This window comes from Staurois parvus, unplaced genomic scaffold (genome assembly GCF_062004578.1).
Source record: "Staurois parvus isolate SC_StPar_1 unplaced genomic scaffold, SC_StPar_1.0 ptg001054l, whole genome shotgun sequence".
In the NCBI taxonomy this organism is placed as follows: Eukaryota; Metazoa; Chordata; class Amphibia; order Anura; family Ranidae; genus Staurois; species Staurois parvus.
In genome coordinates, this window is record NW_028318850.1 from 495447 (window position 1) to 521292 (window position 25846).

The 25846-nt window shown below is 45.2% G+C and overlaps 1 protein-coding gene across 1 annotated transcript in view; it reads right to left on the reverse strand.

Moving 5' to 3' along the window:
- LOC149440759 (natural cytotoxicity triggering receptor 3 ligand 1-like) overlaps positions 1-23135 on the reverse strand; it is a 41912-nt gene extending 18777 nt beyond the window's left edge. The window contains exons 1-4 of the mRNA XM_089658167.1: positions 22991-23135; positions 7839-8192; positions 3182-3511; positions 2035-2130 (exon numbers count right to left, since the gene is read on the reverse strand). Coding sequence (XP_089514293.1) covers positions 2035-2130; positions 3182-3511; positions 7839-8192; positions 22991-23084 — 874 coding nt within the window. The 5' untranslated portion in view covers positions 23085-23135. The remainder of the gene's footprint in view (positions 1-2034; positions 2131-3181; positions 3512-7838; positions 8193-22990) is intronic.
- Between the last annotated feature and the right edge of the window lie 2711 nt (positions 23136-25846).

Sequence of the window (25846 nt, forward strand, 5' to 3'; positions counted from 1 at the left end):
GTGGTCGTCCTGTAAAAATGACTGCAAGAGCACAGCGCAGAATGCTGCATGAGGTAAAGAAGAATCCCAGAGTGTCAGCTAAAGACCTACAGAAATCTCTGGCACATGCTAACATTTTTGTTGACACATCTACAATAAGGAAAACATGAAACAAGAGTGGAGTACATGGGAGGACACCACGGAGGAAGCCATTGCTGTCCAAAAAGAATATTGCAGCACGTTTGAAGTTTGCAAAAGAGCACCTGGATGTTCCACAGCACTACTGGCAAAATATACTGTGGACAGATGACACCAAGATTGAGTTGTTTGGGAAGAACACACAACACTATGTGTGGAGAAAAAAAGGCACAGCACACCAACATCAAAACCTCATCCCCACTGTGAAACATGGCGGAGGGAGCATCATGGTTTGGGGCTGCTTTGCTGCCTCAGGGCCTGGACGGATTGTTGTCATCGATGGGAAAATGAATTCCAGAGTTTATCAAGACATTTTGCAGGAAAACGTACGACCATCTGTCCGCCAACTGAAGCTCCGCAGAGGATGGGTGATGCAACAGGACAATGACCCAAAGCATACAAGTAATTCAACAAAACAATGGCTGCAACAGCACAGAATACGCCTTCTGGAGTGGCCCAGTCAGAGTCCTGACCTCAACCCGATTGAAATGCTGTGGCATGACCTTAAGAGAGCGATTCACACCAGACATCCCAAGAATATTGCTACACTGAAACAGTTTTGTGAAGAGGAGTGGTCCAAAATGACTCCAGATCGTTGTGCAGGTCTGATCTGCAACTACAGGAAACGTTTGGTTGAGGTTATTGCTGCCAAAGGAGGGTCAACCAGTTATTAAGTCCAAAGGTTCACATACTTTTTCCTCCCTGCACTGTGAATGTTTACATGTTATGTGCAATGAAACCATGGCAACATCTAATGTTTGTGTAGTATTATGTTCAGCAGACTGTGTTCTTCTATTGTTGTGACTTAGATGACGTTCAGAGCACATTTTATGCCCAATTCATGCAAAACTCCACGTAATCCCAAGGGGTTCACATATGGGTTTCTTGCAACTGTAACTATGTTAAGCTGACTACGGTGAAGGTTTGTGACTGCTGTGCGAATAATTGAGACATCCGCACAGCAATTTTTTTTTTTTTTTTTCACCCCAGGTTCATGTCTAAGCTTTTTCTACAGCATTTTGCAGTTTGCTGAAATGCAGTACAGTCCATTTAACATGATTTCCTATGGGACAGGTTCACATCTCCCGCTGCGTTTTTGGAAAGGGTCAGGGAGTTTTATTTAAAGCAAAATGTTATGTTTTTGGTTCTATAGACTTTCATGGGAACGCTGCAGAAAAGCATGTATTGCGTTTTTGCTGCGTTTTCGCTGCGTTTTTCATGCGTTTTGCTTTTAAAATCTCACTAGCAACAAGTAAAAAAACTCCGCAAAACAAATCAAAAACACGGCAAAAACCCAAGTGCAAAAACGCAACGCAGAAACTCCTCAAAACGCAACCTGCATAGGTGTGAACCTAGACTAAAATTATGAAAAAAAACAACAACTGTAGTTAATCCGTTGAAGCAATTAGCTTCACTTGGGTGAATAGTAAATGTGTATAGAGAACATTCCCAGTGTTCAGTTTTAAAGCCTTATGCACATGGGGCTATTTGATCCATACCCCATGCAGGGCCATGCTTTATCAGTACAAGGATGCACATGCGCACCTCCATGCCGCCAGTCCCATTCATGTCAATTGGGACAGAGCAGCTGCACAGACACAGGCACCGCTCCCATTATGACATCTGTGTGGGTGCAGGTGCACTGCCCCCCCCCGAAAGCACCCACGATGTGTTCGGGGACACGCACGTACATGCACCTGAACTAACAATATATTGAGAAGCAGGGGCTGTGTCCCAATAGAACTGAATGGTACTGCCTGCATAGGGATGCATGGAACATCTGTGAACCTGGCTCAGGGCACGGATCGAATCACCCCATGTGAGCGAGGTCTGTTCTAAAAACAGAATGGAGCTTACCTGTTAGGAGATGCCCAGCAACCAAAACAATCAAAACCAAAAGTCCAAACACGACAGAGTTTATGGTTATTGAAGTAAAACAACTTCTGCTCAGCTCTGTAATGACACAAATATGAAAGGAATGAATAACCGGAAAAATCCATTGTTCCTTAGCATGCTCGGCTGACTAATGTGGAAGTCTGAGGTCAACGGCCTATAAATGGCAGTCCTACGCTTGTGACTTGGGCTTCAGGGATGAGGCTAGACTGTATGAGCAGTTTTATTCCCACATGTCTGAGGTTGGCGGGATTTAAGTGGTATATTTATTTCAAAACTGTGTTAATTACCCCGCAAAAATTGCAAATGCCTCCAAAATCAAATGCTGCTAGGCTATTTTCTCTCCAGGTTGGATGTTTTTCATTCATAATAATAACATGAATAAGGAAAATACTGTCACTAGATGGTACTGATGATCATAGTAAATAGGTGTTTGTTTCCTATAATCATCCGCGCCATCTAGTGGCCATAATGTGGTATTTTCCTGATTCATTCTATTCTGAATGAATGAGGAATATCCAACCTGTAATAATTTCTAGAGGGATAGATAGTGAATTGTGTTGCCTACATACATCTCCTGCAAATTGTTTTGGGCATGTTAGCAGATAGCTAGATAGATAGATAGCGTACATTGGGGATGAGCTTGGGTTTGGTCCCAATCTATGATTGGGCTAACACAAAAAAGAAGCTGTCAACTGCTGTTTTGGTATTTGTGCAGCTGCAGGGTAAGGAATACCTCAAGTAACGGAAGGCTTGTGACACCATTGAGCTAATATGCCTCAACCACAACGGATGGGCTCTGCACCGACAGCTTCCTTCCCGGTAAGGTGTTCAATAGATACAACTAGCAAAACAGACAGGTACAAAGAGCAGAGCTGTGGAAGGGGTCCAGCAGGTCCACCTACTACAGGCTTCCTGCAGAAAACTACAGGAGGGGGCGGAGACAAGACCAGTCACCCTGCACAAGGAGAGAGAGCAGCAGTGAGCGGTCTTTATTACAGGAAGTCTCACACTGGGTTACTGCTCAGATCTGGAAGAAGCACACTGAGATTCCAGAAGAAGACACACAAGGAATGGATTTGAACAATATTTATCTTGGAGTTCAGCTTACCTTCTACTATTAGAGTAACACTGACATTCTGGTCAGGGCTGAAGGACGCATGTGTGACAACACAATGATACACGTCTCCATTCTCCTCTGGGCAGGAGGGTGCCACCACCAGCTGGCTGCTCACATTGTAGGACCCATCGCTGTTCTCCTCTAGCTCAGTTCGATAAGATGGTTTTTCCAAAAAAGACCAGGTACCGGAACGCCTACTGTGCTTCGCCCATTGGATCTTCACCACTTTCGGGTAGAACCTGCTGACTTCACAAATAACAGAATCCTTCCCTCCAGGTTCAATGGTAAGTTCAGGTGTGGAGAGAGAGATGTTTGGTTTCCCTGAGAAGGTGAAGTAACAGTCATTTACAGTCTTCTCATAAGTAGTTTGTAGATCTTAAAGCCCAACTCCGGGGACAACAAAAATAAAAAGAATTGCCCCCACCCCCCCATATTGTAGGGGTTAAATGTTCATTAAAGCTAAACTACAGGTATGGATTTTATGGCAGTTATATTGGTACAACATTGATCAATGTAAGTATGCATATACTTAGTGACGCACTAAGAGGGTGCAGTGCGCACCAGGTGCTAACACTCAAGGGATGCTGTCACTTTCTGACTTTTTTTTGTCTTGCATGGCTCCACAGTGCCTGCACTCTCTGCATAAAGCACTCCTGAGCCATGCAGACATTGTGTTTTAAATATCATACTCCAGACCACTGTACCCTGTACACTGGGCTGCAAATGACATACTCCTGACCATTGCACCCTGTACACTGGGCTGCATATGGCATACTCCTGACCATTGCACTCTGTACACTGGGCTGCATATAACATACTCCTGACCACTGCACTCTGTACATTGGGCTGTATATGACATACTCCTGAACATCACACCGTGTACACTGGGCTGCATATGACATACTCTCAAACATCGCACCCTGTACGCTGGGCTGTGTATGACATACTCCCGAACATCGCACCCTGTACGCTGGGCTGTGTATGACATACTCCCGAACATCGCACCCTGTACGCTGGGCTGTGTATGACATACTCCCGAACATCGCATCCTGTACACTGGGCTGCATATGACATACTCCCGAACATCGCACCCTGTACGCTGGGCTGCGTATGACATACTCCCGAACATCGCACCCTGTACACTGGGCTGCATATGACATACTCCCGAACATCGCACCCTGTACGCTGGGCTGCGTATGACATACTCCCGAACATTGCACCCTGTACGCTGGGCTGTGTATGACATACTCCCGAACATCGCACCCTGTACGCTGGGCTGTATACAACATACTCCCGAACATCGCACCCTGTACGCTGGGCTGTATATGACATACTCCCGAACATCGCACCCTGTACACTGGGCTGCATATGACATACTCCTGACCACTGCACTCTATACACTGGGCTGTATATGACATACGCCTAAACATTGCAAGCTGTACACTGGGCCGTATATGACATACTCCCAAACATTGCACCCTGTACACTGGGCTGCATATGACATACTCCCGAACATTGCACTCTATACACTGGGCTGTATATGACATACTCCCGAACATTGCACCCTGTACACTGGGCTGCATATGACATACTCCTGAACATTGCACCCTGTACACTGGGCTGCATATGACATACTCCCAAACATTGCACCCTGTACACTGGGCTGTATATGACATACTCCCGAACATTGCACCCTGTACACTGGGCTGTATATGAAATACTGTGGACCTCTGCACTCTAAGTACATTACTCCCGAACTTCTTTAGGCTGCGTTCACACTATAGCTATACACACAAACATAGCTCTAGCTATCCTATGAGGAAGTCACACTATTCGTGATGAAACGCATCATTACGTGACGTCATTATGCCGGAAGCATGAGATCGGCCATTTTACTTGCTGTACTTTGGATGGATGTTTTTCTTTAACCACATGCCACCCAGCCACTGTAGAAATACGTTGGCAGGGTGGCACGGCTGGGCAAAACAACGTTTTAAAACGTGTGTTTTCAAAACAGGTAGGGGGCGCATGCGAGGCACACCACCGCCCTACCTGTCCCGCCGATCACCGCCGCGGATGTCAGTCGCCGGGTCACAGCCATAAGTCGCTGATCGCCGCCATTATTAGTATAAAAAAAAAAAGTAAAATCCCAGTATCTTTCCCGCCATTTGTAAACGCTATAACTTTCACGTAAACCAATTAATTTACACGTATTGGGTTTTTTTTTAGCAAAGACATGTCGCAGAATGCATTTTGGCAGAAATTTATGACTAAATTTGATTTTTACATTTTTTTTTACTGGACATGTTTTATAGCAAAAAGTCCAAAATATTGTTTTTTTTTTTCTCAAAATTGTCAGCTTTTTTTTTTTATAGCAAAAAGAATAAAAAAACGCACAGACGATCAAATACCACAGAAAGAAAGCTCAATTTGTGGGAAAAAAAGGATGCAAATTTCATTTATGTACCGTATTGCATGACCGTGCGATTGTCCGTTAAACTAGCGCAGCGCTGTATAGCAAAAAAATGGCGTAAATTGCAGTATCTGTACCATAGTTTGTAGACGCTGTAACTTCCACACAAAGCAATCAATATACACTTATTGGGATTTTTTTTACCAAAAACATGGAGCAGAATACATTTTGGCCTAAATTTATAACCAACTTTGAGTTTACTATATATTTTTTATAGCTGAAATTAAAAAATATTGTTTTTCTTCAAAATGTTTGGCCTTTTTTTGTTTATAGCGTGAAAAATAAAAAGCGCACAGGTGATCAAATACCACCGAAAGAAAGCTCTATTTGTGTGAAAAAAAGGACGTAAATTTCGTTTGGGTGCAGCATTGCATGACCGCGCAATTATCAGTTGAATTAGTGCAGCGCCAAACAGCAAAAAGAGGCGTGGTCATTAAGGGGGGTAAATCCTCAGGAGGGAGAGTGGTTAAGGGGACAACTTGTATTTGAATGATACAGGCGATGGTTCTTGTGCACTATTGTTTGTGAGTACGCTTTATTACACATACGTATAAATGGATTCCTAGGGGTTACAACACTATGAGAGAGCTTTTATTCTTCCCCTACCATATTGGCTTTTATGTGATCCTTTGAGCTACTGACATGAGATTGTGAAGAGAGAAGATTACTACTTATGATATTGGGAAAGCTGATTTTGACCCTAACTTAAAAAGTTGGTCAATAAGTGGAGGTAAGTGCCAAAAGTATTCAGCCGCCGGCCTTTCCACGCACATGACCTTTAATGGCCCCCCCAGTCTTAGTCCGTAGGGTTCAATATTGAGTTGGCCCCGCCCTTTGCAGCTATAACAGCTTCAACTCTTCTGGGAAGGCCGTCCACAAGGTTTAGGAGGGTGTCTATGGGAAGGTTGGACCATTCTTCCAGAAGCACATCTGTCAGGTCAGGCACTGATGTCGGGGGAGGAGGCCTGGCTCACGGTCTCTGCTCTAATTCATCCTAAAGGTGTTCTTTGGGGTTGAGGTCAGGACTCTGTGCAGGACAGTCAAGTTCCTCCACCCCAAACTGGCTCCTCCATGTCTTTATGGACCTTGCTTTGTGCACTGGTGCGCAGTCATGTTGGAACAGGAAGGAGCCATCCCCAAACTCTTCCCACAAAGTTGGGAGCAGGAAATTGTTCAAAACGTCTTGGTATGCTGACGCCTTACGAGTTCCCTTCACTGGAACTAGGGGGCCAAGCCTAACCCCTGAAAAACAACCCCACACCATAATCCCCCCTCCACTAAACTTTACACTTGGCACAATGCAGTCACGCAAGTACCGTTCTCCTGGCAACCGCCAAACCCAGACACGTCCATCAGACTGCCAGACAAAGAAGCGTGATTGGTCACTCCAGAGAACACGTCTCCACTGCTCTAGAGTCCAGTGGCGGCGCACTTTACGCCACGGTATCCGACGCTTTACATTGCACTTGGTGATGTAAGGCTTGGATGCAGCTGCTCGGCCATGGAAACCCATTCCATGAAGCTCTCTACACACTGTTGTTGGGCTCATCTGAAGGCCACACCAAGTTTGGAGGTCTTTAGCTATTGACTCTGCAGACAGTTGGCGACTTCTGCGCACTGTGCACTTCAGCATGCGCTGACCCCGCCCTGTCATGTGACGTGGCCTACCACTTGGTGGCTGAGTTGCTGTTATTCCCAGTTGCTTCCACTTTGTTATAATCCCACTAACAGATGAGTGTGGAATATTTAGTAGCCAGGAAATGTCACGAATGAACTTATTGCCCAGGTGACCACCTATCACGGGACCACGCTTGGAGTCACTGAGCTCCTGAGAGCGACCCATTCTTTCACCAATGTTTGTAGAAGCAGTCTGCATGCCTAGGTGATGATTTTATACACCTGTGGCCATGGAGGGGATTGGAACTCCTGAATCACATGATTTGGAGGGCGGGGACAATACTTTTGGCAATATAGTGTAGATATGTACAAAAAGTCAATTAATTCATTCAAAAAATGGGCAGACTTGATAAACCACCATTTTTTTTTATTACAGATAGAGAAGTTGCTGTGATTGTCAGGAAATTAGCATTTTCAGAAAAATGTCAGCATTGGCCACTCCCATATTAGATTGTATCTGTATTGTGTACGGATTTATGGTTCAGCAATGTCACTTACCTAATACCGTCACATTCACTTTAGTCCAGGCCTTATTAGGAGTGATATAAATTTCACAGATATATTCTCCTTCATCATTTCCCTGCACATGGGGTAAGGTGAGGCTGGCGTTTCCTCTTTTCAGTTCTCTTTCATCTATAGTAGACCCCGGTCTAATGTCTTCATGAGTGTAATTTCTGAATTTATATACATTCGTCTCACTTCCATTTGGTAACATTTTGCTCCAGCGGACATCCACAGTGGACACATTCAGATCCAGATCCTGGTTAGCAGCTTTAGCCAGAACACACGGGATTGTTAAATTCTGCCCCAGACAGACTTCCATAGGCGGTAGCTTTTCCTCCATATGTATTTCTAAAAAATAAAACCAAGTCTATAAATGAGATACAAATCCTTGGCATCCAGCTGCTTCTGGGTACCCATTTAATACACCAATCAGGGCAGTTCTAGGATGTCTCAGCCTTGGTCCACAAGTGGCTTTAAGGTAGGGTGACCCAATGAAATGTCCCTGATTGAGTCCCTGGTTAAAAGAAAGTGTCCCTGATTGTTCCACCTTTAGTAATATCGTCCCCGGCCTGGGTGACTGTAGGGTAAGCTATCTTAGCAACATTTCTCTGACTGGCCTGGAGCAGGAGAAGGGAGGGGTGTGTCTGCTCCCGGCTGTGTCACGGGTTATTGATGATGTCATATGCCAATATTATGTGGTCTTCACAGTCCCTCCCCTCATGGCTTGTAAAGACTTTGTTGTGGGATGTGGATAATTTGCTGCCTTACCCTTGCTTGTGATGGTGACCTGCCGGGCACCCCCGGGCCTTCACTCTTGATCCAGAGCAAAGTAGATATTATTAAGCCATACCCCTTTAAGCTCCTCCCACTGTTAGCAAATTGTGGCCACACCCCACATTTGTGTAAGTAACAAACAGAGGTCAGGAGAAACTAATGCCTGTGCAGGAATACATAATGCACAGAGTACAGAGATCAGGAGTAAGAAACACGCAGAGGTCAGTAGTAATTAAGGCATAGAGTACAGAGGTCAGGAGTAAGTAACACGCAGAGGTCAGGGGTAAGTAACATACAGAGTACAGAGTTTAAAAGTTAGTAATGCACAGAGGTCGAGGTCAGGAGTAAGAAAACACAGAGTACAGAGGTCAAGACTAAGTAAGGCACAGAGTACAGCGGTCAAAAGTAAGAAATGCAAAGAACAGAAAGGTCAGTTAACAAGCAGAGTACAGAGAAGGTCAGGAGTAATTAAGGCACAGAGTATAGAGGTCAGGAGTAAGCAACACACAGAGGTCAGGAATAAGTAACATACAGAGTACAGAGGTCAAGAATAAGTAAGGCACAGAGTACAGAGGGGTAAGTAACATACAGAGTACAGAGGGGTACGTAACATACAGAGTACAGAGGGGTAAGTAACATACAGAGTACAGAGGGGTACGTAACATACAGAGTACAGAGGGGTACGTAACATACAGAGTACAGAGGGGTAAGTAACATACAGAGTACAGAGGGGTACGTAACATACAGAGTACAGAGGGGTAAGTAACATACAGAGTACAGAGGGGTAAGTAACATACAGAGGGGTAAGTAACATACAGAGTACAGAGGGGTACGTAACATACAGAGTACAGAGGGGTAAGTAACATACAGAGTACAGAAGGGTAAGTAACATACAGAGGGGTAAGTAACATACAGAGGGGTAAGTAACATACAGAGTACACTGGGGTAAGTAACATACAGAGTACAGAGGGGTAAGTAACATACAGAGTACAGAAGGGTAAGTAACATACAGAGGGGTAAGTAACATACAGAGTACAGAAGGGTAAGTAACATACAGAGGGGTAAGTAACATACAGAGGGGTAAGTAACATACAGAGTACAGAGGGGTATGTAACATACAGAGTACAGAAGGGTAAGTAACATACAGAGGGGTAAGTAACATACAGAGTACAGAGGGGTAAGTAACATACAGAGTACAGAGGGGTAAGTAACATACAGAGTACAGAGGGGTAGGTAACATACAGAGTACAGAGGGGTAAGTAACATACAGAGGGGTAAGTAACATACAGAGGGATAAGTAACATACAGAGTACAGAGGGGTACGTAACATACAGAGGGGTAAGTAACATACAGAGTACAGAGGGGTAGGTAACATACAGAGTACAGAGGGGTACGTAACATACAGAGGGGTAAGTAACATACAGAGTACAGAGGGGTAGGTAACATACAGAGTACAGAGGGGTACGTAGCATACAGAGGGGTAAGTAACATACAGAGTACAGAGGGGTACGTAACATACAGAGTACAGAGGGGTACGTAGCATACAGAGGGGTAAGTAACATACAGAGTACAGAGGGGTAAGTAACATACAGAGGGGTAAGTACCATACAGAGTACAGAGGGGTAAGTAACATACAGAGGGGTAAGTAACATACAGAGTACAGAGGGGTAAGTAACATACAGAGGGGTAAGTAACATACAGAGTACAGAGGGGTAAGTAACATACAGAGTACAGAGGGGTAAGTAACATACAGAGGAGTAAGAAAACACAGAGTACAGAGGTCAAGACTAAGTAAGGCACAGAGTACAGCGGTCAAAAGTAAGAAATGCAAAGAACAGAAAGGTCAGTTAACAAGCAGAGTACAGAGAAGGTCAGGAGTAATTAAGGCACAGAGTATAGAGGTCAGGAGTAAGCAACACACAGAGGTCAGGAATAAGTAACATACAGAGTACAGAGGTCAAGAATAAGTAAGGCACAGAGTACAGAGGGGTAAGTAACATACAGAGTACAGAGGGGTAAGTAACATACAGAGTACAGAGGGGTACGTAACATACAGAGTACAGAGGGGTAAGTAACATACAGAGTACAGAGGGGTACGTAACATACAGAGTACAGAGGGGTACGTAACATACAGAGTACAGAGGGGTAAGTAACATACAGAGTACAGAGGGGTACGTAACATACAGAGTACAGAGGGGTACGTAACATACAGAGTACAGAGGGGTAAGTAACATACAGAGGGGTAAGTAACATACAGAGGAGTAAGTAACATACAGAGTACAGAGGGGTACGTAACATACAGAGTACAGAGGGGTAAGTAACATACAGAGTACAGAAGGGTAAGTAACATACAGAGGGGTAAGTAACATACAGAGGGGTAAGTAACATACAGAGTACACTGGGGTAAGTAACATACAGAGTACAGAGGGGTAAGTAACATACAGAGGGGTAAGTAACATACAGAGTACAGAGGGGTAAGTAACATACAGAGTACAGAGGGGTAAGTAACATACAGAGTACAGAGGGGTAGGTAACATACAGAGTACAGAGGGGTAAGTAACATACAGAGGGGTAAGTAACATACAGAGGGATAAGTAACATACAGAGTACAGAGGGGTACGTAACATACAGAGGGGTAAGTAACATACAGAGTACAGAGGGGTAGGTAACATACAGAGTACAGAGGGGTACGTAACATACAGAGGGGTAAGTAACATACAGAGTACAGAGGGGTAGGTAACATACAGAGTACAGAGGGGTACGTAGCATACAGAGGGGTAAGTAACATACAGAGTACAGAGGGGTACGTAACATACAGAGTACAGAGGGGTACGTAGCATACAGAGGGGTAAGTAACATACAGAGTACAGAGGGGTAAGTAACATACAGAGGGGTAAGTACCATACAGAGTACAGAGGGGTAAGTAACATACAGAGGGGTAAGTAACATACAGAGTACAGAGGGGTAAGTAACATACAGAGGGGTAAGTAACATACAGAGTACAGAGGGGTAAGTAACATACAGAGTACAGAGGGGTAAGTAACATACAGAGTACAGAGGGGTAAGTAACATACAGAGGGGTAAGTAACATACAGAGTACAGAGGGGTAAGTAACATACAGAGGGGTAAGTAACATACAGAGTACAGAGGGGTAAGTAACATACAGAGGGGTAAGTAACATACAGAGTACAGAGGGGTAAGTAACATACAGAGTACAAAGTTCAAGAGTAGGTAATGCAGAGGTCAAGATTAAGAAAACACAGAGTACAGAGGTCAAGAATAAGTAAGGCACAGAGTACAGAGCTCAGGAGTAAGAAATGTGAAAAGTATAAAGGTTAGGAATAAGTAACAGAGTGCAGAGGTCAGGAGTAAGAAACGCAAAGAGTAGAGGTCAAGAATAAGTAAAGCACAGAGTACATAGGGGTATGTAACACACAGACAGACCCAGACTGGCCATAGGGCACACTGGGCGTTAGCCCAGTGGGCCGCGGCTGCCTGGATAGCAGAGGTGGCCGGGTGGGACATAGAGGACCATGCATTTCTCGGTTCCTGTATGTTTCGTCCGGCCGCCTCTCCTGCAGACTGCATGCCCTGGGCTTCTGTATGCCTCCCTGCGGCTGGCCTCCCCAATCCTCCTGGAGCACTGCGGGGGATCTGTCAGCATTTGCCGTCCCCAGTGCTGACAGTTCCCAGCCCACCACAGACGGAAGTGGAGAGAGAAAGCTGCCCCTCCTCCTCCCACCCATTCCTCCTGTGTTTGCCCCGCCCACACTCCCCCCCCAGCCTTGTGTAATCTCTCCCCCCTTCTTCTTTCTTTCTCTCCTTTCTTTCTCTGTCTCCTGTTTCTCTCCTTTCTCTCCTTTTTTCTCTTTCTTTCTTCCTTTTTTTATACTTCTCTCCCTTTTTTTTCTCTTCTTTCTCTCTCTCTTTCTCTCTCTCCCTCTGTCTCCTGTTTTCCTCCTTCCTTCCTTCTTTCCCTTCCTTTCTTCATTCCTTCCCCACTTATTTCCCTTCTTCTTTCTTTCTTTCTTTCTTTCCCTCCTCTCTTTCTCTCTCTCTCTCTGTCTCCTGTTTCCCTCTTTCCTTCCTTCTTTCCTACCTTCCTTCCGTCTTCCCTCCTTCTTTCTTTCTAAACGTCTCTCTCTCTTTCTTTCCCTCTATACATCTCCCTTTCTTTCTCTCTCTGTCTCTTGTTTCCCTCCCTCATTCTTTATTTCCCTCCTTTCTTTCCTTCTTTCCCTTCTTCCTTTTTCTTTCTTTTCTCTCTTTCTTTCCTTTCTCTCTTTCTTTCCCTTCTTCCTTTCTTCCTACAAAAAAAATGTAAAAAAAAATAACAATATAAAATTGAAAAAAATAAATAAAAATAAAAACCTACTGGCACTAGTGGCGGAACTACCAGGGTTACAAAGGCCGCTCTTGCAACTGGGCCCTGGCGTTCCGCCACTGGGCTCCAAGGAACAGGTCCCTGGGCTTTGGGCTGCTCAGTACAAAATGCCCGGGCCTGCATACAGAGTACAGAGTTCAAGAGTAGGTAATGCACAGAGTACAGAGGTCAGGAGTAAAAAACACACAGAGTACAGAGGGCAGGAGTAAGTAACACACAGAGGGCAGGAGTAAATAACACACAGAGGTCAGGAGTAAGTAACACACAGTATAGAAGGCAGGAGTAAGTAACACACAGAGTATAGAGGGCAGGAGTAAATAACACACAGAGTATAGAGGGCAGGAGTAAGTAACACACAGAGTATAGAGGTCAGGAGTAAATAACACACAGAGTATAGAGGGCAGGAGTAAATAACACACAGAGTATAGAGGGCAGGAGTAAATAACACACAGAGTATAGAGGGCAGGAGTAAGTAACACACAGAATACAGAGGTCAGGAGTAAAAAACACCGAGAGTACAGAGGGCAGGAGTAAGTAACACACAGAGAGCAGGAGTAAATAACACACAGAGTACAGAGGGCAGGATTAAGTAACACACAGAATACAGAGGTCAGGAGTAAATAACACACAGAGTACAGAGGTCAGGAGTAAGTAACACACAGAGGTCAGGAGTAAATAACACACAGAGTATAGAGGGCAGGAATAAGTAACACATAGAGGGCAGGAGTAAATAACACACAGAATACAGAGGTCAGGAGTAAATAACACACAGAGTACAGAGGGCAGGAGTAAGTAACACACAGAGGGCAGGAGTAAATAACACACAGAGGGCAGGAGTAAGTAACACACAGAGGGCAGGAGTAAGTAACACACAGAGGGCAGGAGTAAGTAACACACAGAGTACAGAGGTCAAGAAGTAAGTTACTACAGAGGTCAGGAGTAAACAACGCAGAGAGTACAGAGGTGTGGAGAAAGTAATGCACAGAGGTCAGGAGTAAGAAAAGCAAAGAATACAGCGGTCAGGAGTAAGTAAGGCACAGGGGTCAGGAGTAAGTAACATGCAGAGGTCAGGAGCAAATATGATACAGAGTACAGAGGTCAGAAGTAATGCGCAGAGGTCAGAAGTAAGTAACAGAGTACAGAGGTCAGGAGTAAGTCATGCTCAGAGTTCAGGAGTAAATAACATACAGAGGTCAAGAGTAAGTCATGATCAGAGTACAGAGGTCAGAAGAGATGTGCAGAGGTCAGAAGTATCAGAGAATAGGAGGTCAGGAGTAAATCATTTACAGAGGTCAGGAATAAGTCATGCTCAGAGGTCAAACAGAGGTGGGCATCTATATGGCAGGTGAGGTTCAATGTGGGAATATGTAAAGTAATGCACTTGGGGGCTAAAAACATGAAAACAAGTTACGCGCTAGCTCTGGGGAAATAAGGATGGAAAAGAATCTGGGGGTCCTAGTTGATGAATGTCTCAGGAATAGCATGCCATGCCAAGCTGACGCAAACAAAGCCAGCAGACTATTAGCATGCATTATAAAGGGGATCTACTCAAGAGATAAATTCTATCACTTTACAATACTCTGGTTTGGCCACATCTGGAGTATGCCATCCAGTTCTGGTCACCAGTCCCCAGGAAGGATAGGCTGTAGCTGGAGAGAGTTCAGAGAAGGGCAACAAAGCTAATAAGGGGACTGGAGGACCTCAGTTATGAGGAACTACTACATGCATTAAGCCTATTCTCCCTGGAGAAGAGACTTTGAGAGGAGATATGATCACAATATACAATCGCTTCCGCGCTGCCCTATAGCAGAAATACCACTACAGGGCGGCACGGGTGCGCAACATCACGTATATATATGTGATTTTGCAGTTCCGGGTAGGGGGTGTGCATGCGAGCCCTACCTGCACCGCCATTAACGGCCCTGGCCGGTGATTACTTGCTGGCACCCGGTGATAGCTAAGTATCTCCGATGGGGGAGAGACCTGTGTAAAAACAACACAGATTTCTCCCGTCAGCTCCTGCACACTGCTCTGTATGACTCTGCATAGCACAGCCATACAAAACAGTGAGCTTACAGTGAAACACAGCCAACACAGTGAAACAGCACACAGTTAACCCTTTGATCACCCCTCAAATTAACCCCTTCCTGCCAAGTGCCATTAGTACAGTGTTAGTGTTTTTATTAGCACTGATCGCTGTATTGGTGTCACTGGGGATGTCAGTGACACCAAGTTAGTTCCCCCAGTGTGAGAATACCTACCGCAGTCCCGCTATAAATCACTGATCGCCGCCATTACTAGTAAAAATTAAAATAAAAAATCCCAGTATATATACCACCATTTATGAACGCTATAACGTTCACGTAAACCAATTAATTTAATTTTGTTATGATTTTTATTAGCAAAGACACGGAGCAGAATACATTTTGGCCTAAATTTATCACAAAATCTGATTTTTAAAATTTTTTTTTACTGGACATGTTTTATAGCAAAAAGTCAAAAATATAGTTGTTTTCTAAAAATTTTTGGTCTTTTTTTTGTTTATAGCGCAAAAAATAAAAAAAAACCGAGCGATCAAATACCACTGAAAGAAAGCTCAATTTGTGGGGAAAATGGACGTAAACTTCATATGGGTGCAGCGTTGCATGACCGCACAATTGTCAGTTAAAGTAACGCAGCACCGTATCACAAAAAATGGCCTGGTCAGGAAGGGAGGGAAATTCTCTGGAGGGCGAGTGGTTAAATGAGGACTCAAGAATTGGAAGGAAACGTTTTAATTCTTGGTCTCTAAAGAAGATATATAATATAATGAAACACATAATGAAAACTGACAAGAAGCAGTTCAGTCTTAAAGTGGTTGTAAACCTCAGACATGAATAATGAACAAAGCAGATCCCTCTATAGTGTGTAGTTGTTTCAGTTAGGAGTACTAAGTGTAGCACCCTCCTAGTTACACTAGGTGGAGCTAGCCCCTGATGGCTAAAGAGGAGCTGATTAGCAGCTCAGGTGAGATAGTCAGAGGGGTCAAAATGTGGTCAGGACTGATAGACTATGCAGCCCAGCCCTTCTGGAATTTCCTTCTGCTCTGAGGCTTTCAGAGGAGGGCTTTGGAGGCAGTGGGAGTATCTGAGGAATGGTTGGCTGTGCTTTTTTAGGGACCTCAGCCAATCCCCAGCAGGAGGCTCGGCAAGGGGCTGGATTCCCTTAAAAGGTGTTGGAGCCTGCTCAGCATCAGGAGTGGAGGAGAGAGTTGTCGAGTGGAGGATGTGAGACTGGAGAAAAAAGGCTGCCAGGAGGTCTGCTGGGATGAGGCCTGCCTGTGAGCCTGGAGTCAGAGAGGAGAAACCTCATGACTCACTGGCCCCCTGAGAGAGGGCCACCTGTGTGGCAAGGAAGGAGCTGCCCAGCTGATAGGTCTGGAAGCAGCAGCCATTCCGCAAGTGGTACAGGAGAGGATCTGAGTGAGCACCCCTGCACCCCCTGGTTCCCACTCTGGTGAGAAACCAGCTTAGCCCCTACTAATGACTGTGCACCAGGGGTGGACTGACCATTCGAGCACTCAGGCGAAGCCTGAGAGCCTGGAGTCAGTAGGGGGACCCATGAAATGCCCCTGGTACCTTTTATAGGCTTTTTTGTTTGAGTGTGGGCAAGGACACAGGGGCCCCATGATCCCCTATTGCCCGGGGGCCCCATGAGTTGTCAGTCCGCCCCTGAGGAAGGGGCGGACTGACCTTAGCTGAAGGAACAGGAGCCAGATCCCCTGCTCAGGAAAGGAAAGTTACCAGACTGCTGGGTGGAGAGGAGTTCATCTGTTGTCTGGGGTACTACACCTAGAGTTGCTGGCTAGCACTCCAACAGCGACTATCTTGAAAGGAGAAGCTGTAAATAGTTCAGGAAGTTGTCCTCAAGATTTCCATTCCCTTGAGCACCCTATACACTCCTTACCCCGTCCAAGTTTAATCCCCTCAATCTAAAAAAAACAAAAACAACGCTCAAGGCCTGATTTCTGACTATGGATGGTTGTGTGAAAAATGCTGACTGACTGGCTATGCAGGACTATAGGAGACCCAAATTCAACAGCAACCCCCAAGGGGGTAGTGCTAAATAAGTGTCATTTCTGTCTGCTGCTTTGTTTCTCTGCTATCAGCATGAGTCACTTCTGACAAGTTTCCCTGACACCAAGAGAAAAATGGTGACAGGGAAGGGATCTCCAGCAGATTGACAGCCTCAGCTCTGCTCCTATGCTGTGTGTGAAGGGGGGGGGTAGTGTCCCTTCCCTCCAATCAGCTCTCAGAGCTCTCCTCACTGAGCTCTGCAGTGTGTCATTTCAGCACCCCCCCCCCTTTCTTCCGAACTCTCAGACAAGCTTCATAAATTCTGCACTTTGAATGAATGTAGAGAAGAGAAGACTGCTGATAAACAGATACAACAAATGTAGAAGGCTATGTTTCATCTCTGTGTATCATCTGAGTCCAATCACTTCACTGGGTATACATAAGGGTTTACATCCAATTAACCCCTCGCCTACCGAGCACTTATACCCCCTTCCTGTCCAGGCCAATTTTCAGCGCTATCACACTTTGAACGACAATTGCGCTATCATGCAACACTTTACCCATATGAATTTGTATAATATTTTATTCACACAAATAGAGTTTTTTTGCACTATAAACAGGAAAAGCAAAAAAATGGAAAAAAAAAGTTTTTCTCTGTTTCTACTATAAAATTTTGTAAACAGGTAGGCAGCACTGATAGGTGGCACTGATGAGGCTGCACTAATATGCAACAATGATGGGCACTGATGTGCACTGATAGGCGACACTGACTGACGGCACTGACTGACGACACTGACTGGCAGCACTGATTTGGGCACTGATGGGTGGTACTGCTGGGCACAGGTGGGTGGCACTGCTGGGCACTGATCATCAGGTGCGCAGTGCCCTGCTGATTGGTGGCGATCCGTCCTCTGACAATTGCCGGTTATCGGCAGTACTTTCCTCACGCTGTGACTGCGTGAGGAAAATACTGCCGATAACCGGCAACTGCATTTATCGGTGCTCTGCTGTGTCATTGGTCACAGCTGATGACGTGGTAAAAGGCCGCTGTGATTGGCCTTTTACCACATCACGTGATCGGCTGTGTCCATAGGACACAGCAATCATGGAGATCGCCAGGTGCGCGCCCGAGGAGTGCACGGGAGGGCGCATTCTGGGAGGACATCATATGACGCCCACCCAGAACTGGACAACTGCGCTGTAGCCGTCATTCGGCTATAGTGCGGTTGAAAAGTGGTTAAACTCAATAAGGGGTTCTTTACTGTTAGAGCAGTAGGAATGTGGAACTCCATTCCACAGTTACTGGTGTCAGCGGGGAGTGCAGATAAGTTGAAAAAAACATTTTAGATATGTTTTACAATGTACAGGGAAATGGAGCACAGTAGTCACACATACATGTTTAACTGGATATACCGGTCTCTTCAGCCAACCTCATTACCTATGCAAGAATCCCCCAGCAGCTAGGCTGGTCATACATAGAAATGAGGCCTTACAGATCTCCTCCTTACCTCCAGCCTGTGACTTTGTAAGAGTGGAAAATCATCAGTCATTTTGCTTCGATCGGCAGCATTGAGATACTTTGTTCATGAATATGATCATATTCCGATCAGATTATTAGATTACATGGTGGAAACAGAGATCCGATCAATAACGTCCTATCATAAACTACTATCTTATCCTAAAGTGTTACTAAACCCTGAACCCTGCATTCACTATATCCGCTCTCCCCAGACCCTGCATTCACTATATCCGCTCTCCCCAGACCCTGCATTCACTATATCCCTTCTCCCCGGACCCTGCATTCACTATATCCGCTCTCCCCAGACCCTGCATTCACTATATCCGCTCTCCCCGGACCCTGCATTCACTATATCCGGTCTCCCCGGACCCCGCATTCACTATATCCAGTCTTCCCTGACCCCGCATTCACTATATCCAGTCTTCTCGGACCCCGCATTCACTATATCCACTCTCCCCGGACCCCGCATTCACTATATCCAGTCTTCTCGGACCCCGCATTCACTATATCCGCTCTCCCCGGACCCCTCATTCACTATATCCGCTCTCCCCGGACCCCGCATTCACTATATCCGCTCTCCCCGGACCCCACATTCACTATATCCGCTCTCCCCGGACCCCACATTCACTATATCCGCTCTCCCTGGACCCTGCATTCACTATATCCGCTCTCCCCGGACCCCGCATTCACTATATCTGCTCTCCCCGGACCCCGCATTCACTATATCCGCTCTCCCCGGACCCTGCATTCAATATATCCGCTCTCCCCGGACCCCGTATTCACTATATCCGCTCTCCCCGGACCCCGCATTCACTATATCCGCTCTCCCTGGACCCTGCATTCACTATATCCGCTCTCCCCGGACCCCGCATTCACTATATCTGCTCTCCCCGGACCCTGCATTCACTATATCCGCTCTCCCCGGACCCTGCATTCACTATATCCGCTCTCCCCGGACCCCGTATTCACTATATCTGCTCTCCCCGGACCCCGCATTCACTATATCCGCTCTCCCTGGACCCTGCATTCACTATATCCGCTCTCCCCGGACCCCGCATTCACTATATCTGCTCTCCCCGGACCCTGCATTCACTATATCCGCTCTCCCCGGACCCTGCATTCACTATATCCGCTCTCCCCGGACCCCGCATTCACTATATCCGCTCTCCCCGGACCCCGCATTCACTATATCCGCTCTCCCCGGACCCCGCATTCACCATATCCGGTCTCCACGGACCCCGCATTCACCATATCCGGTCTCCACGGACCCCGCATTCACCATATCTGGTCTCCCCGGACCCCGCATTCACCATATCCGGTCTCCACGGACCCCGCATTCACCATATCTGGTCTCCCCGGACCCCGCATTCACTATATCCGCTCTCCCCGGACCCCGCAGTCACTATATTCGCTCTCCCCGGACCCCGCATTCACTATATCCAGTCTCCCCAGACCCCGCATTCACTATATCCAGTCTCCCCAGACCCACATTCACTATATCTGCTCCCCCCAGACCCCTCATTCACTGTATCCGCTCTCCACGGACCCCGCATTCACTATATCCAGTCTTCCCAGACCCCGCATTCACTATATCCCCTCTCCCCGGACCCTGCATTCATTATATCCAGTCTTCTCGGACCCCGCATTCACTATATCCGCTCTCCCCGGACCCTGCATTCACAATATCCGCTCTCCCCGGACCCTGCATTCACAATATCCGCTCTCCCCGGACCCTGCATTCACTATATCCGCTCTCACCGGACCCTGCATTCACTATATCTGCTCTCCCCGGACCCTGCATTCACTATATCCGCTCTCCCCGGACCCTGCATTCACAATATCCGCTCTCCCCGGACCCTGCATTCACAATATCCGCTCTCCCCGGACCCTGCATTCACTATATCCGCTCTCACCGGACCCTGCATTCACTATATCTGCTCTCCCCGGTCCCTGCATTCACTATATCCGCTCTCCCCGGACCCTGCAATTACTATATCTGGTCTCCCACAGTACACATAACATGGAAATGCAATTATTTTTAGTAAATATAAACTGCTAAATACCTTTTCTCATCAGCAGCATATAGCAGTCTTGTGACTTCTATCAGTGTCCAGCAGAGCACTGGTTAAGCTTGTAGGAGGATGCAGAACCCCTGGCCCTCTGTCTGGACAGTGCTGATTGGCCCTGTGCTGATCACATGCACTCTCCCAAGAAAACATAAAAACTTTTCTAGCAATACACACCAAACTGAGCAGGTGCAGAGTGACTCCACACGATATGTCTTATCAGGAGATAAGAGGGGGGCACTGAAAGAAGGGGAGGATCAGAGAAGACAGGATCAAACAGCCTTTTTACACAATGCAGAGGATTAACCCCTTAGGTTGCACAGTGAGTATAACAAACATGCTTTACTGCATCTACAGACTGATTGTACTGTTGTGGGTTTAATAACACTTTAACTATCGATTGCAATCCACTTCCCTGTGTGTGGCATATCGATTGCATGGGCTGTTGACTACAGATCAGTTATTCTGATCATAAGAGATCGATCAGAAAATAAATCAAAGAGTATATGTCCTGAGCTAAGCTCTTGCCTTGCATATGTGGCGCGGGCCCGCCATGTAAAATTGCATTGAGCAATTTAAAAAAAAAATGGGGAAAAAACAGGTACCAGGAGATGGAAATAGCACCTCCTGAATGCCAATGCTCAACAGCCCTCTGAAAAGTGATCCACAGCAGAGATCTGAAAGAAGCCTAATAGAAGAACAAACAATAACATATACTGCATATACAGACTGATTTTGCTGTGGTTGGTTTAGCAATACTTTATCAATTGCAATCCACTTGCATGTGGTATATCGGTCACATGGGTAGTCGACTACAGATCCATTATTCTGATCATAAGAGATCGATCAAAGAGTGTATGGCCTCCATAAAAAAGAGGCTAAATGGTTAGCACTTCCACCTGGCAGTAATGGGGTCGTTGGTTCAAATCCCAGCCACGGCATCACCTGCCTGGAGTTTGCATGTTCTCCCTGTGTCTGCGTGGGTTTCCTCCGGGTACTCCGGTTTCCTCCCACACTCCAAAGACACGCTGGTAGGTGAATTGTCTCCTGTCTACATTGTCCCTAGTATGTGTATGTATGAATGTGAGTTAGGGACCTTAGATTGTACGCCCCTTGAGGGTTAGGGACTGATGTGAATGTACAATATATATGTAAAGTGTGGAGTAAATTGACGGCGCTATACAAGTACCTGAAATAAATATGATTGTACAATCAGATAGTATCGTATATGGCCAGCCTAATAATAGTCACGCATACATCCATAAAAATCCATTTCTTTTCCGATCAATCTCCGCTGACCTGAATAATCGATCGATATGGCACACATGGGGAAGTGGATTTCCCCTTCATCCCGACGTCACACGAATATGCGGCCTCACAGAACTCGGTTTTTTTCCTTGGGGGCCGCATATTTGCAAACCTGCCTTTCTGCTGGGGGCGCGCTGCATGGCACACTCTCAGCACAAAGACCGCGGTGTCACTGACAGCCCCGGGTCCCGTTATAACGATCAGGACCCAGGACTCCTGATTCCGAGTCACATGATCGCTGTGATAGCCTCTGATTGGTTATCACAGTGATCAGTCACTGTACAGCCCGCCCTCTTGGTTTTTTTTCTCTATGAATGGAGGAGATACATTGTATCTCTCTAACTCCTGGCATAGAGGGGAAAAAAATGTTTGTTAAAAAATAAATTAATAAATTAATTAATATTAAAAAATAAAGAAAATATACCTAGATCAAGGTTTGATCTAGTTCAGTGCCGGGGTAAGTGTTTGGGTCTGATTGGCTATCACAGTGATCAGAAGAAGCCTAATAGAAGGACAAATCGAAACAATCCGATCAATTTGTATCAGATCAGGCAGACCCTTGCACTACATAGCTGATGGATGATCTAAAAAAAAAAAAAGTACAATCAAATTGTATGCAGATTTACCAGCCAAGTGACCCTTTTGCACATGGAGGTGAATTATTATTATTATACAGGATTTATTATTATTATTATTATTATTATTATACAGGATTTATTATTATTATTATTATTATACAGGATTTATTATTATTATTATTATTATTATACAGGATTTATTATTATTATTATTATTATACAGGATTTATTATTATTATTATTATTATTATTATACAGGATTTATTATTATTTATATTATTATTATACAGGATTTATGGCGCCAACAGTTTGCTCAGCACTTTACATTATAACGGGAGACAATACAGCAACAATACAGTTCAATACAAGAGGGATAGGAGGGGCCTGATCCTGGGAGGTGAATGGAGGCTGCTAGTTCTGCTGCCCAAGTCTGAACTCACTCCAACAATCAGGGTGACGTACCTTGTGAATGACCCTCGTAGGGACAGAAGATTGTCAATATTAATCCGAGAGCAATCATGTCTCCCAATATCTGTCCGGATCTGTAAGATCTCATGCTGTTGATGCAGTTTTGCTGAGCTCAGCTACAGACAGAGCAGACTCCACCTTGTGTGCACACTGAGAAGAGCTTTTTCAAGAACTGTGACGTCATCACGTCCAAGAACGTGTATAATGATAGGATAATGGACAGCAATTAAAGATCGAATGACTGCCATACGTTACACTCCCTTGGAATGCTGAACTCCCTACAACATTCATTCCACTGGGAAGGATTTTGCACATTTGTTATTTAGTCCCCATGCACACTTGACGTTTTTACAGCGGCTGTGTTTGGCTTTTGACGTTTTTTTTTTTACAGCTAGTAAACCCTCCAGCCAGGGGCGGAATAACCATTTGGAAACCCGGGGACTGCCCGAGGGCCCGGGGTCAGTAGGGGGCCCGATGAGATACCCCTGGTACCTTTTTCACAGGCTTTTTTGAGTTTGGGCAACGACACAGGGGCCCCATGATCCCCTATTGCCCGGGGGCCCCATGAGTTGTCAGTCCGCCCCTGCCCCCAGCATGTTATCCTATGTGTCCATACATACATAGACTGGAATCAGCGTTTTTTTGGCTGGAAAAAATCCCCAAAACTAGTGGGTTTCTAGAGGAGTTTTTTTTAGCTGTGTAAATGCTCTATTGCTGAAAAGCATGGTAAAATGCTGCAAACCAGCATTTTTGGACTTTTTTTGAGCAGAAATTTTTTTTTTATCTTTTGGTATAAAAACGCTAAAAAAACGCAAACATGGAAAAATGCCGCTAAACGTGGAATAACAGCGCTAAATGCTAATGCACAAATGCAAAAAAAGCGCTGAAACCCAAAACTGGTGGGTTTCTAGAGTTTTTTTAGCTGTATAAACGCTCTAACACTGAAGAGTGTGGCAAAACGCAGTAAAACATCGCAAACCAGCGTTTTGGGATTTTTTTTGACCATAAAAATTTTTTTGGGTAAAAAAACCCCTAAAAAATGCAAACATGGAAAAACGCTGCTGAATGCTAAAAAAAAAAAGCTGAAACCCAAAACTAGTAGGTTTCTAGAGGAGCTTTTTAGGTGTATAAAACCAGCGTTTTTGGACTTTTTCTTTATAAAAAAAAACACTAAAAACCACAAACATGGAAAAACACCGCTAAATGCTAATGCAAGAATGCTCAAAAAAGCCCCAAAACTCTGGTTTTTAATGTGACTTTACACAGTTTACGTTAAAACACTGCAAACCAGCTTTTTGGGCTTTTTTTGACCAAAAAAAATGTATTTGGTAAAAAAAAACGCTAAAGACGCAAACATGGATAAACGCCGCTAAATGCTAATGCAAAAATGCTAAAAAAAAAGCTGAAACCCAAAACTAGCAGATTTCTAGGGGAGTTTTTCAGCTGTATAAAAGCTCTAACGCTGAAAAACGTGGCAAAATGCAGTAAAGTGCCGCAAACATGCAAAAACGGCACTAAATAAATGCTAATGCAAGAATGCTCAAAAAGCCGAAAAACTCTGGTTTTTAACGTGACTTTACACAGCTAACGTTACCAGCATTATCAAAATGCCCCGTGTGCATGGAGCCGACAATCTGCACACTTCGATTAGTATTTAACCACCTCCCATCCGGCTGTTGTATATAAACGCCTGGACGGTGGCAGTGCCGGGTCGGGTGGCTGTTTATAAATGGCCTCTCCACCCCCTGCCTGTGTGTGCTCCCTGGGAGTGCGCAGCACTGCGATCCTGTGCCCGCTGTGTCCTTCGGACACAGCAGAACACTGATCATCGGACGGGACCTCTGTGCGAGGTCCCGATCATGTGATCACTGATTGGCCAATCAGTGATCACATGCAGAGTAGTAAGCAAGATGTCACTTCTGACATCATTGCTTACTACGTGTGAAATCTGTGAATGATCACAGACAGGGACGGACTGACCATTTGGAAACTCAGGCACTGCCCGAAGGCCCGGGGTCAGTAGGGGGCCCCATGAGATGCCCCTGGTACCTTTTTTAGGGGCTTTTTTGAGTTTGGGCAAGGACACAGGGGCCCCATGATCCCCTATTGCCCGGGGGCCCCATGAGTTGTCAGTCCGCCCCTGATCACAGAGGTTACATCTTACAAGGCTATTCACAACAGCCTTGTACCATGTGACAAGCTGTGACCAATCACAGCTCTCACAGTATTTCTCAATGGCTGCAAGAATGCAGCCAGAGAGAAGGAGAAATTATTGCTTTTAAAGCCTTTATGGGTGTAAAAGCAATCAGTGTAAAAAAAAAAAATCTTCATCACCCCCCACAAGTAGTACAGTGTCACCATGGTGACACTGTACTGCTGGGGTGACAGTATGTAAAAAAAAAAGAAAAAAAAATGTTTAAAAATTATAATTTTTGGTTATAAACTAATTTGGGTTATTTTTTTTTACTAAAAAGATAACGGAATAAATTTTGGCCGAGATTTATGATGAAATACTATTTATTTGCAAAATTTTATAAGAAAAACACTTTCTAAATTTTTGGATTTCATTTACATAGCAAAAAAAATAAAAATCCCAGTGGTGAATAAATACCACCAAAATAAAGCTTTATCTGTCTCAAAGAAATGCTAAAAAATTCATATGGGTACAGTGTTGCATGACCGCGCAATTGTCATTCAAAGTGTGATAGCGCTGAAAGCTGAAAATTGGCCTGGACTGGAAGGGGGTAAAAGTGTCCGGACTGGAAGGGGGGGAAAGTGTCTGGACTGGAAGGGGGTGAAAGTGTCTGGACTGGAAGGGGGTGAAAGTGTCCGGACTGGAAAGGGGGTGAA